At 33.2% G+C, this 12,929-nt stretch overlaps 1 protein-coding gene and 1 long non-coding RNA gene across 2 annotated transcripts; one reads left to right on the forward strand and one right to left on the reverse strand.

Annotated features, from left to right (window-relative positions):
• Positions 1-2,897: 2,897 nt before the first annotated feature.
• LOC114196234 (putative receptor-like protein kinase At3g47110) lies at positions 2,898-6,189 on the forward strand. The gene is made up of 2 exons (XM_028086815.1): positions 2,898-5,332; positions 5,466-6,189. Exons 1-2 carry the CDS (start codon positions 2,899-2,901, stop codon positions 5,864-5,866), a joined length of 2,835 nt encoding a protein of 944 aa, XP_027942616.1. The 5' UTR covers position 2,898; the 3' UTR covers positions 5,867-6,189.
• A 350-nt stretch (positions 6,190-6,539) lies between these two features.
• LOC114196236 lies at positions 6,540-7,147 on the reverse strand. Its single transcript, XR_003606641.1, has 2 exons — positions 6,977-7,147; positions 6,540-6,883 (listed from the first exon to the last, which is right to left on the reverse strand). It is a non-coding gene; the product is annotated as an uncharacterized LOC114196236 (long non-coding RNA).
• Between the last annotated feature and the right edge of the window lie 5,782 nt (positions 7,148-12,929).

A 12,929-nucleotide genomic window follows, 5' to 3' on the forward strand; every position in this document is an offset into this window, starting at 1 on the left:
ATTGAAGTAGTAAGAAAACGGGTACGAGTATGGGTATGAGATTATACCCGTTACCCGGTAGAGATGGGGATGAGACAAAAGTTTGATACCCGTTGGATTTGGATATAAGGATGTAGATGAATTTTTTCTATAGGGATGGGTATGAGATAGCGAAACTCGTCCCCGCCCCGTTGTCATCCCTACCCGGGACGAAACTTTGAACAAAAAATTAAGGATGTTAAATTAAATTTTTTATATTCAAATATTTTTTCTAATAAAAAAAATATTCATTTCCTATTTTCAAGTCGTCTACTCAAAATAAGCACATATGATAGTAGAATCCAAAATAATATAACCATCATATCATAAAATAACATTAAAAATTATCATTAAATGTGGAAGATTACTAAGCATGAAATAAAGTAGGGATGACAATCAGGCCGGTCCGGCCCATTTAGGCCCGTCCCGCATAAGTGTGGGCCTGCGAGCCAACCCACTTTTTTTTATTATTTTTTTAAATTCTATTGGAAGTCCTACATCGATTAGAGATAAAGTCAATTCACAATATATAAGTGGATGCAATCCTCATCTTACAAGCTGGTTTTGTGGGGTTGAGTTAGGCTTAAAACCTACTTTTTGTAGAGTTGAGTTAAGCTTAAAACCCAATTTTGACTTTTAACACAATTTTGAACCGAATACTGACTTATTATTTTATGTCTTGGGAACCGAATTCTGAACTGGTTTTTTTTTTTAAAATTTTTTAATTTTCATTATTTTAAAAGAGAAGGAAGAAAAGTAAAAAAGAAAAATATATGTAACAATTATAATAAGTTAATTTAGTATTTGATGTAAATTTTTGAGATAATAGTATTAATAAAAGTATAATTATATTGTTAAATAAAATAATTTGATTATTATTTTATTGTTGAGTAGAAAAATTAAAAGTGATGTATCATTATTAAAAATAAAAATAAATAAATAAATAAATAATTGAATGAAAATTTGTTGTTGAAGAAAAAAATATTCAAATAAAAATAAAAATTAACTTACACTTAAATATTTTGTATTTTTTAATTACTTTACTTTTCCATTTCTTTTTCTTTGATATTTCAAAACAAAATTAACTATACAATTTAAAAATTCTATTTTACAACCTCCAACCATAAATATAAATATAAATTTATTGTTAATCTAATAAATATATAATTCTTTCTAAAGCTATAATTTAAAACTACAAAAATTTCAAATAAAAAACTATAGTTTTGCATCAAAATTTTTTTTTTAAAAGTAAACGAAAATTAAAAAAATAATAAAACCAGTTCAGAATTCGATTTAACTGGTCTCAAGAAAAAAAAAAGTGCTGTCATATTGTAAGCCTCTCATAGTCGAATTCCTAACTCCAAGAAAATCAGGTATATTGATAAATAATATATATTAGGATTAAAAAAGGACATGTGTGCTAGTGAAAAAAGAAAAAAACACAAAATAAAGGTTGGGAACCGAATTCCCATCCAAAACCATGCTAACGTTGGTAAATATGAAAAACAATAAACAGTGTGCATATGTTTATTTTTTTTAAGTTTATCATCATGAATATTGACATCCGATTAATAATATATATATATATATATATATATATATATATATATATAACTAATTTTAAAATCTATTATACATATAATAGATATCGATATGTATATATCTTTTTTCTTTTCTTTTCTTTTATTTATTTATTTTTTAATTTAATTGATTTCGAAAGATTATTTATTTTTATATATAGTATCAAATTAAATAAACATATAGATAAATATATATTAATATTTTATTTTATTCTTAAAATTTATATTAAACAAATTAAAAAATTAAAATATAAATAAATTTTAAAAAATTAAGAGTAAAAAAATAATACAAAAAGATAAAGTAAAAAAATTAAAGAAAAAGGACATTTTTTTATACATACATATATATATATATATATATATATTTTTCTTATATCTTTCTTTTATTTTATTTTTTTAAATTAATTTTATAATTTATTTATTTTCTATATATTATATTAAAATATATTAAACATATATATATATATATATTAATATATATTAATATATAATTTTATTATATTAAAAAAATTAAAAAATTAAAATATAAATAAATTTTAAAAAAAATTAACCGTAAGAAAAAAGTATATATATATATATATATATATATATATATATATTTCTTTTCTTAAAAATGATTTTTTTAATTAAATTTATTTCAAAATCTAACTTATTTTTCATATATCATATAAAAATAAATTAAAAATATATATAAATATATATTAATATTTTATTTTATTCTTAAAATATACATTAAACAAATAAAAATTAAAATATAAATAAATTTTGAAAAAATTAACATGAAAAAATAAATAAAAAGATAAAATAAATATATATATCGGATGTTAGAAAAAAAAAACTTTGAAATGGATAAATTAGATAGTAAAAAAGTAATTACTCGTCGTGAGGGACAAAATGAAAATTTAAAATTTGTTTAGGATGCAGAAGCAAGTGTTTGGAGGTGGAGGGAGAACTCCCAACATGGTAAGAGAAAGGCTTTGAGACTATGGACTACAAACAAAATGATGGTATTCTTCTATGAAATTATGATAAATGATGGAGGGTTCTTTCGTAAAACCATACGTACAATTAGTGACTTGCATTAAAGATCCTATCCGAACAAGGATTCAGGTTATAAATATCGAAAAATTTATCTGGACATCAATATTTCTAAATAATTATCAATGACGCTAACTTTTCATAATAAAATATTATTATTTAAATAAAATATTAATTTATACGAGTAGAGTACAGGTATCAGACTACCACCGTACTATAAATATATGCAAATGAACATGTAAGCCAACTTGCCAACTTAATCATGATGATCTACGTTCCCTTTCTCTTGCTCTCTTGTTTCCTATTTCATCATTTTCATGCCATTCTATGTGACAGTAACACAGACAGAGAAGCCCTTCTTTCTTTCAAATCCCAAGTCACAGACCCTAAAAATGCTCTCTCTGCCTGGTCCACAAACTCTAATCACTGCAACTGGTACGGTGTCAGATGCTCCAAAGTTGGAAACAGGGTCCAATCTCTGAATCTACCAGGACTTTCCCTCTCTGGCAAACTGCCCCCTCACCTTTCCAACCTCACTTTCCTACACTCACTTGACCTTTCCAACAACACTTTTCATGGCCAAATTCCCCAATCATTTGGCAATCTTTCTTCTCTAGAGGTTCTTTCCTTGGCAAGGAACGCTTTGGAGGGTGAGATTCCAACTGAACTTGGTAATCTCCGCAATCTTTCCTTTCTTCAAATCTCAGTAAACAATTTCTCTGGCAACTTTCCCACTTCTATCTTCAACATCTCTTCCTTAGTCTATTTATTCATGACACGAAACAAGCTTACAGGTGAGTTACCACAAAATTTTGGCCTTCTTCTTCGAAATTTAAAGAGTCTATACCTGGCAACCAATATGTTCGAAGGGGTAATTCCAAATTCCATATCCAATGCCTCACATCTTCAAGAGATTGACCTTTCTAACAATAAATTTACTGGACCCATACCTCTATTCTACAACTTAAACCTTACCCGCTTCGCTCTTGGTAATAATTTTTTCTCTTCCACAACCTCGTTAAATTTTCAGTTCTTTAATTCCCTTAGAAACTCCACCCAGTTACAAATTGTCATGATCAATGATAACCTTTTGGCTGGGGAGCTTCCCAGCTCTGTTGCTAATCTTTCCCGGAATCTCGAAGATTTCTGTGTAGCTAATAATTTTCTTACTGGTACCATTCCTCGAGGAATGAAGAAATTCCAAAATCTCATATCCTTGTCTTTTGAAAACAATTCTTTCACTGGAGAGTTATCATCAGAAATAGGAGCACTAAATACTCTACAGCGACTTGCGATACACAGCAACAGATTGTCTGGGGACATTCCAGATATTTTTGGCAATCTCACAAATCTCTTTATCCTTACAATGGGAAATAACCAACTCTCGGGTAGAATTCACCAAAGTATCGGGCAATGCAAGAGATTATCTTTTCTTGACTTGAGCATGAATAGACTTGGTGGGACCGTATCAAATGAGATTTTTCAACTATCTAGCTTGAGAATGTTGAATTTAGCAGGAAACTCTCTCCAGGGTCCGTTACCTCCTATGGTGGGAAACATGGAACAGCTTGAGACCTTGTATATTTCTGACAACCAGCTGTCAGGGAACATTCCTGAGAAAATAGGGGAGTGTTTAACCTTGAAGTCGCTAAAGATGGCAAGAAACAAATTCAATGGTTCGATCCCAACAAATATTGGGAATTTATCATCCCTTGAGACTTTGGATTTATCATTAAACAGTCTCACTGGTCCTATTCCTCAAAGTTTAGAAAAGCTCGAGTATATGCAGAAATTAAATTTGTCTTTCAACCATTTGGAAGGGGAGGTTCCTACGAAAGGTCTTTTTACGAACCTTACCAAGTTTGATCTTCGAGGTAACAACCAACTCTGTAGCCTTAGCAAGGAAATTGTACAAAATTTGGGAGTACTTCCGTGTGTTGTTGGCAAGAAGAAAAGAAAATTCTTACTCCCTACCATGTTTGCAGTAGTTGGTGCTACTGCTTTGTTCATTTCAGTGCTCTTTCTGTTTTGGACAATGAAGAAGAAAAGAAAGGAGAGGAAAACCCTTGTGTCATCTGACCCTTTCATGGGGTTGTCCAAAAATATAACTTACGGTGATATTCGGATAGCTACAAACAATTTTGCAGCTGAAAACTTAATTGGAAAAGGAGGTTTTGGCTCTGTGTACAAGGGTGTTTTCAGCTTCAGCACTGGTGAAACCGTGACCCTTGCCGTCAAAGTCCTGGACCTGCAACAAAGCAAAGCGTCTAAGAGTTTCAACGCGGAATGTGAAGCTTTGAAAAATGTTAGGCATCGGAACCTGGTGAAGGTTATCACCTCTTGCTCCAGCCTTGATTATAAAGGCGAGGAATTTAAGGCCATTGTCATGCAATTCATGCCCAATGGAAACTTGGACTTCAAAATACACCCAGGAGATGAAGACTCAGGATCCCTTCTAAACTTGATGCAAAGATTGAGCATTGCAATTGATGTTGCTTCTGCTTTGGAGTACTTGCATCATGACTGCGATCCACCAATAGCACATTGTGATCTGAAACCTGCCAATGTCCTTCTAGATGAAAATATGACTGCACATGTTGTAGATTTTGGATTGGCAAGATTTTTGTGTCAAAACACATCAGAGAAGCAGAGTAGCACTCTAGGACTGAAAGGATCAATTGGCTACATAGCACCAGGTACACATTAACACTTTGCTTTCTATTAATACTTTTGCTTTATAGTTTCCTTTTACATGCTATTTGTGCATAACTGACATACACGCACCTATATCTGGCTCTAATAATACTAGTGTGATATGATATGTTTCAGAATATGGTTTTGGAAGCAAGGCTTCAACTGAGGGCGATGCGTACAGTTTTGGGATCCTACTGCTAGAGATGTTCACAGCCAAAAGACCAAGCGATGAAATGTTCAAAGAAGGGTTAAGCCTCAACAAATTTGTCTCAAGCATGGATGAGAATGAAGTAGTGAAGGTTGCAGATCGAAGGCTCATTGAGGATTATGAATGTTCAACACAAAGCTCAAACAGTGATGATGGTAGCAGTGGCTTTGACAGCAACACACATTGGATGCATAAAGCTGAAGAGTGCATCGGTGATGTGTTGAGAGTTGGTCTGAGTTGCGCAGCTGATCAACCCAAAGAACGATGGAATATGAGAGAGGCCTTATCAAAATTGCATGCTATTAAGCACTCTATGCTCGCTTTCTGAACTAGGCCTCAAGCCCAGATGCAATCGATGTGGCCCAAAAAAACAACATTTATCAGAATCAGATAAATAAGTATTTAATAAATTGCACTAGTCTCTCGTCATACAGTGTTTAAATTGTACTGTTTTCATTTTCAAAATTATACTCCCTTCTCTTAAGAAATTAGTATATGTTAAACGTGCTATATGAGGAAATAAAAGCTCTGGTGTGCTATTTTGGAAAAGAGAGATGTTAAAAATTATTTTACAGACTTTTCTGCAGTTATATAATGTATAAGGGTGTCTTCAGAGTAAAGAACGATGGAGCATGAGAGACGCCTCATCAAAATTGCAAACGATTAAGCACTCTATTTCTGTCCTTTGAACTTTAGTCTCATCTCAACTACATGCTTCCTGCAGTCTTTTAAAAGGAAAATAATCACTGAAAAATAATGTACTTACAGAAATATAGATATTATAAATGTAGTATAATATCTATATTTTAAACTATGTCGTCCACTTTCTCTTCTTTTTCTTTTAAATACAAAAGTTTGCTTTTGTTATAATATTTTCATCCTTAATGAGTTGTGAAATGGTAGATATTGGTGTGAAATTTTTTTTACTTCTGGGATTTCTGCATGCAAGCATCGAGGTGTTGACATTTTGGTATCCGCACACACACAGTTATCATAGAATATGTATATATATAAATTTATTGGCTGCAATTCAGGTCTATCCACTAATTAGTGGTGACACACATAATAGTAGTACAAATGATTCGCCGAAATTAAGTACATGAACATGTCATCATGTATTATTTTCCTATCTTCTACTCTAGCACACACATGCATATCGTCACTAAAAGTAACTTTTATGACTCCTGATGAAATAAAAGAACTAAAGAACGATAGTGCAATATTTCAGGCACAGTGAACTGTTATGCATCAGTTTATCGCTTTCTTCATGGTTTTGGGTTATATCCTCCACCACCAGGATATGATCCATATGCTGGTGGTAATTCATATTGGAATAGTCTTCTCCCTGCACCGTATAAAAGGAGAATATAAATAAATAATTGAGTGGAAGTGAAAGAAGGTAATGAATAAGGATTGTGAAACTATAACAGCAACATACCGAGTTTAATAGCAGGTTGGTCAGCACTTGCCACCATAGAGAACATGAGTAAAAGTAGTGCTGCAACAGCAACAAATGTCATGAACTTAGAGGCACCGTAGATGGCCATTTTAGAAAAATATATTTGTGTAGCTTATTGCAAGTTTGAGGATGGAAGTTTATGACTTAAGGAGTTGGTATTTATAGAGATGAAGACAGTGATGATCTCTTAGAAACGTGATCATCCCGTCTCTGACAATGTCTTCACCTAACCCTAATAATACCTCATACGTTGATCCATCTGATAGATTAATAGTTACAAGTGGTTATTTAATTCAACAACTTGAAACGTGATAATTAATAATAGACAGAGCAGCAGCAACAGGAGGAAAAGAAAAAAACAGAAAGACCAAGTCAATGTTAAACCAGACGTTGTTGCATGTGAACTTGGAGTCAAAAGCGTAGTATTATTTATGCATATATAATACTTTTCGTGAAGCTAGTTAGAGCATGTTTGCTGAACTTTTCACGAGCTCAACACGTCTTTATTTAAGACACTCCTTTTTGGTTTGTGTAGGTTTGGATCAAAGTTTATAAATAAAGTTTAATAAAATTTTAAAATAATTAAGTCTTCTATCTGCAAAACTGATTTTTCAAACAAAATTTAATGTGCAATCACTCTTTCAATCATACTTAAACATGAGCATTCCAACCAGAAAATCAACATAATCTATATTTCTCTTAAACATTAGTACCTACAACAAAACAAAGGTAACCTCTAATATTCTTTTAGATTTCGTGTTGACTAAAATGGTATAACTACTAGAACAGTTGAAAAGTTATTAGTTTGTAATTTCACTTCTTAAGTTGACAAAGTCAATAGAACAAATTCGCAGTAAAACATAGTTGGATAAATATGATTGTATTATAAATTTTAATTTTAATATATTGTATAAATATATATCAATAAAAGTTGACAAAAGAAATTTTATGTTTCATCCAAGACCATACCATGACTTGAGATAGGCCAAAAATTTTTTGTGTCTATCTTCTCCTCACCAGTGTAATAAGGGCTTTTGACCCCGGTTATTTTTGTCATTCTGCCTCAGTTTTAGAATCGAGGCATATTGGGGTGAGGCCAAAAGGGGGTGCTTTTTGGTCTCGGTTATCACCTGAGGCCATAAAAACACTTTTCTACCTCGATTGCAGAGGGACCGGAGCCATAGGTTCAATAATATTTTTTTTAATTAAAAATTTCGCAAGGCCTTTGGCCTCGGTTATGGTAAGAACCGAGGCCATATACCCCGTCAGTACCCATCAACAACCATCCATCATCAACAAACCCATTCTCTTCAGATTCACCCACTTTCCAGTTCAGAAGCCTCCATTTTATACGAATATCAGACCCAAATTCTAAGCCTTTGTTATTGTATTTCTTTTTTATCAAACTCAAGAGAGGATTTGGAAGATTCTCTTCTCCACGAGCCACCAAATTCACTAAGGTAGTATTAATGTTCTCACATTCTGAACAGCAAAACCAATTCCCTTCTGGTAATTCCTGGAAGAAAACAACACTAGTTAACAATTGCATGCATTAATTAAATTAAATAAATAAAATAAAATAACAAGAATATGAAAAACTGGACCAGCCGAAACCACGCTTGAACCCCGTCAGTACCCATCAACAACCGCCGCTGCCGTTGTGGCCGGCGTCTAGCGACTACCTTCACGCTCAACGCACTCGCTGTGGAAGTTGTATTCGCATCCAAGGAGAACCTTCAGCTTCGCGCCGTCGACGAACGCGCCGAGGCAGATCTAGCACTCTGACTCCTCCGCCGTCGCGCGCTGGTGCAGGATGAACGGTAGGCGCTTGATCGCGTCGGCATCGAGGCCGTCCTGAGAAGGAAGCATCGACGGCGCCTAGTGCGATGGGACAGCGTCGAAGAGGAGGCCGTGGTGGCGGCAGATCTGTCGAGCGAAGAAGAGCCACCGGCGAGAGCTTGTCACGACCTTGCAAGAAGAGCCATCGGTGACGGCTTGCGGAGACGGTGGCCGGAGCAGCGCAGTGGCAGCACAACGTGGTTGCAGAGCTTCGCGTGGTGGTGGTGGGTGACTGGAGCAGCAAGTTGTAGAGAGAAAGAGAAAGAGAGGAGAAATGCATCGCGGGGAAGAAAAGGGGGTTCGCGAATTTTGAACCCTAATTAAACTATATGGCCTCGGTTCAATTAATAACCGAGGCATATAGCCCTATTTGGCCCCAGTTCAGTGACACCCGAGGCCAAAGACTTAATGGTTAGTGGAACTTTTGAAATATCCAGCAACATTTTTGGCTTTGGGTCTTTGGAACCGAAGTATATAACCCTCTTTTGGCACCGGTTTTTTTGAACCGAAGCATATAATCCTCTTTTGCTTCGGGTTTTCGCTGAACCGAGGCATAAAAGTTGCCTGAAATTGTAAAAATGCCACTGCGCCATTATATGCTTCGGTTCCTGACCAACCGAGGCATATAAGGTGAGGTAAAAAGCAAAATCTGCACTAGTGCCTATTTAAAGATTACCAAATTCTTATCTTTTAAAACTTCTCCAACTATTGATAATCACATACCTCTCCAAATTGTATGTTGCTTACTATTAAGAGCGTTGAGGTAAAAATGCAAAAAATTTGCGCTAACTTAATTGTGATGCAGTGAACTTATTCCCAACCATCTATCACACGCATATTCCACACTTTTTGAGTTACTCTGCATAAAAAGGACAAGTGTTCTACACTCTCCTCAAATGATGAAGACAAGTCACAAAAACTATTTTACAATTGGATCCCTCCTACAAATAATTTAACCTTTGTTGGGAGCTTATCCTATATAAGTCTAGTAAAGAAAAAAAATATATGTATAGTAAATTCTCACATTAAATCTTAAAGGATCAACGTTTTAGACTTCAAATTATAAAAAACGGTTGTTATCTTTCATTTTACCAAAAAAAAAGTAACTATTTCTATTTAAAGAAAATAAAAACACAACATTTGCCAAAAGTCAAAAAAGTAATTTACAAAGAATTTTAAAACTAAAATAGTCAATATATTCAACTTCGAAATTTAGTCGTCATAAGCAGTGGCGGAGCATACAAGGGGCAGGCGGGTGCCACGGCCCCCCTCCCCAATTTTTTTAATTTTTTTTTCATTATTTTATATTTATTTATTTTTAAATATTTTAAATTATTTAAATATTTTAAATTAAATAATATTATATTCAAAATTAATAAAAATTAAATTAATTATTTTTTATTTATTTTATAATGTACAATAATAAATAATAAAATATAAAATTAAATATATAAGAAAACAAAATTATTAAGATATTTTTTATTTTCTCTCTTAATTATCTTTTGAGTTTTTTATATGTTGTATTCTTCTTTTATGTTTATTTATTTTCTTTTGTTACTAAAAAAAAGTTAGGCATAAACTCAATATTTCTACCCTTATCTTTTTATATTTTCTCTTCCATTATTAAATAAATAAATAAGGTAATTTTCTCTTGTCTCACTTGATAGTAAACTATTTCTTTAACATTTAGTATTATTTTTTTATCTCATGACCTTTTTGTATATTGATTTTTTATTAATATAGAAGAAGAAACAATGTACTATGTGATTTTTCATAGTCAATTTTTAATTGTAACTTGATTATCATAGTTTTTTTTTGTAATTATGTCTCTCAACTTTTGATTAGATTATGATAAATTATTTTTTAGTCTTAAACTTATTTTCTAAATAGGTATATTAATGAAAAATAAAAAAATAAATTTATTTTTTAAAATTGATAGAGAAACTACTAGTGAAGATGAAAACATGATAATATGGTTATTTATCGCATAATAATGAAATGAAAGTTTGTGAATATTTTTTGAATCAAATGTATGTTAATAAAACGGAAGATGAATATTTTGCAGATAATATGATTATTTACATCGAAAAATGTTAACTGAAAAATCTAATTATAATCAATTTCCATGAGTTAAAAAATATGACAAAAACGATAAACATTCCTTTAGATTGTATAATTTCTTTGATAATTATATATGTACTAGATTGTGTATTCATTTTTATTGAATTAGTCACAAAAATATTAAATATATAAATTTTGAGTATATTATTTTGGCTCCCCCAAAAATTTTGGTGAAGATCCGCTATTGGTCATAAGGATTGCATGCCGATGACAGTGGAAAAAAATGTTGTGGTAGGTCTCTTTTCCAAATTTTATTGCATGACAACGATAGAATTGAAAATTCTGTATATACGACTCGATAGTCTCTCTAGAATGCAAATAAACTTTTGTAATGTACTTTAAATAATTTTATATTTATATGTATGTAATATATTTTATTTATAAATTGGAATCTACTTTTTAATTCTAGTATATATTTAAATATAATTTTGAATATTAATATTTGAATAATTTTTATTTACATACTAAATCACTTATTTATAGAAATAAGTTTTAAAACTATTACTTTTTATAACTACATAATTACACTTGTATATAACTTGTGATCATATTTTGATAGAAGATTTTTTAACGTCCCATTTAATTATTAAACGAAATTAAAGGAAACGCCACACATAAGATAGTATAACAATGCAGTCCTGGGGTTCTCAACACTTCCTCTAACCAAAACTAGGCACACCACGATGCCAACAAAAGCAGGATAACAATTTAATTAAAAGTTTAAAATCCAATACAACGAAATACAGGGGCCATAGCCCTAAAGAAAAGTCCAAAGGAAGCTATAGTCCAAATCACGTGGACTAGGCAGCGAAATCTCCATTTCCTTGCTGGCCACGAGAATCTCGTCCATCTGCTCCCATCAATCAAATTGATGATCATCGCAAAAGAAAAGCCACACCATAGAACATACAACAAACAACAGAAAGGGTAAGCTAGAGCCAATAACATATTCATCATACAGTCAATTATATTTTCACCATACCATACTCATACAACAACCAAGCATATCATGACTCTTCATTCAATACACTACGACTCGACTCGACTCATCCGGATACGTATAACTTAGTCGGATTCAGCGGATGCTTGCACTTGTGGTGGATACCTCTGCTCGACCCTGAGCTGCTCACCCCCGAGCTATGTGTTACAAGTGTTACGATGAATCAAATCTCCCTCACCACAAGGTTAGACCTTAATGAATTTCAGGCCTCCTGCTACTCTCACCACAGGAGTCAGTCTGCTCTAAGTGAGACTAACTAGCTCCTTAGAGCGTCAGGATGCAACCTTAACTTGAATCCTTACCTAGTCATACAGATGGGGCACCACCATGGACACCCACTAACAGGGGCCATGGAATTACGTCCCGACCACTGAAGCGCGACCTCGGAGGTCTCACCTAGAGACCCCAATGAATTTACACGTTGACACGGACCAACGATCATAAATTCACAATATTAGAACGTTAAATCACGTTTGAAATTTCACACCAACCCCTGAGGCCAATTCCTCATACTCATCCCATTTTGGATCCATGCTACTGATCATCACCATCCCATGAGTCTAGGACCTCTTCTCATATCAATACCATGTTACTTTAATTCCAGTCCACTCATTCATTTCACATGTCAAGGTTCCATAATATCCGTCATTCACCATTCATGAATCATATCATACATACTTAGCAATCCATTGTGCACATATACATACATATGAACATGTATCTCATCACAACAATCATACCCAAACAATTTCCAATCATCCAAGAGCAATCAAACCACCAAACAGCGCCCTGTCTCGCCCAACCCCTCGCTCAGGCCGAAGGGTCTCGCTCAGGTGGTACCCCTTCGTCTAGGCGAGGGCTCGAAGGAGGAACAAGGAGCCAACACGGGATCTCGTTTAGGCGAGTCCCTTCTCGCCTGGGCGAGATGTTCACTCGCTCAAAAGTTGAGCAGGTCGCCTGGGCGACTTTTCG

The sequence above is a fragment of the Vigna unguiculata genome, chromosome 9 (genome assembly GCF_004118075.2).
Source record: "Vigna unguiculata cultivar IT97K-499-35 chromosome 9, ASM411807v1, whole genome shotgun sequence".
Lineage (NCBI taxonomy): Eukaryota > Viridiplantae > Streptophyta > Magnoliopsida > Fabales > Fabaceae > Vigna > Vigna unguiculata.

Bases quoted from the DNA above. Each gene is read 5' to 3' on its own strand.
- LOC114196234 (XM_028086815.1), top strand. From the start codon at position 2,899: ATGATGATCTACGTTCCCTTTCTCTTGCTCTCTTGTTTCCTATTTCAT. The intron at 5,333-5,465 runs GTACACATTAAC...GATATGTTTCAG, and splicing joins AATTGGCTACATAGCACCAG to AATATGGTTTTGGAAGCAAG.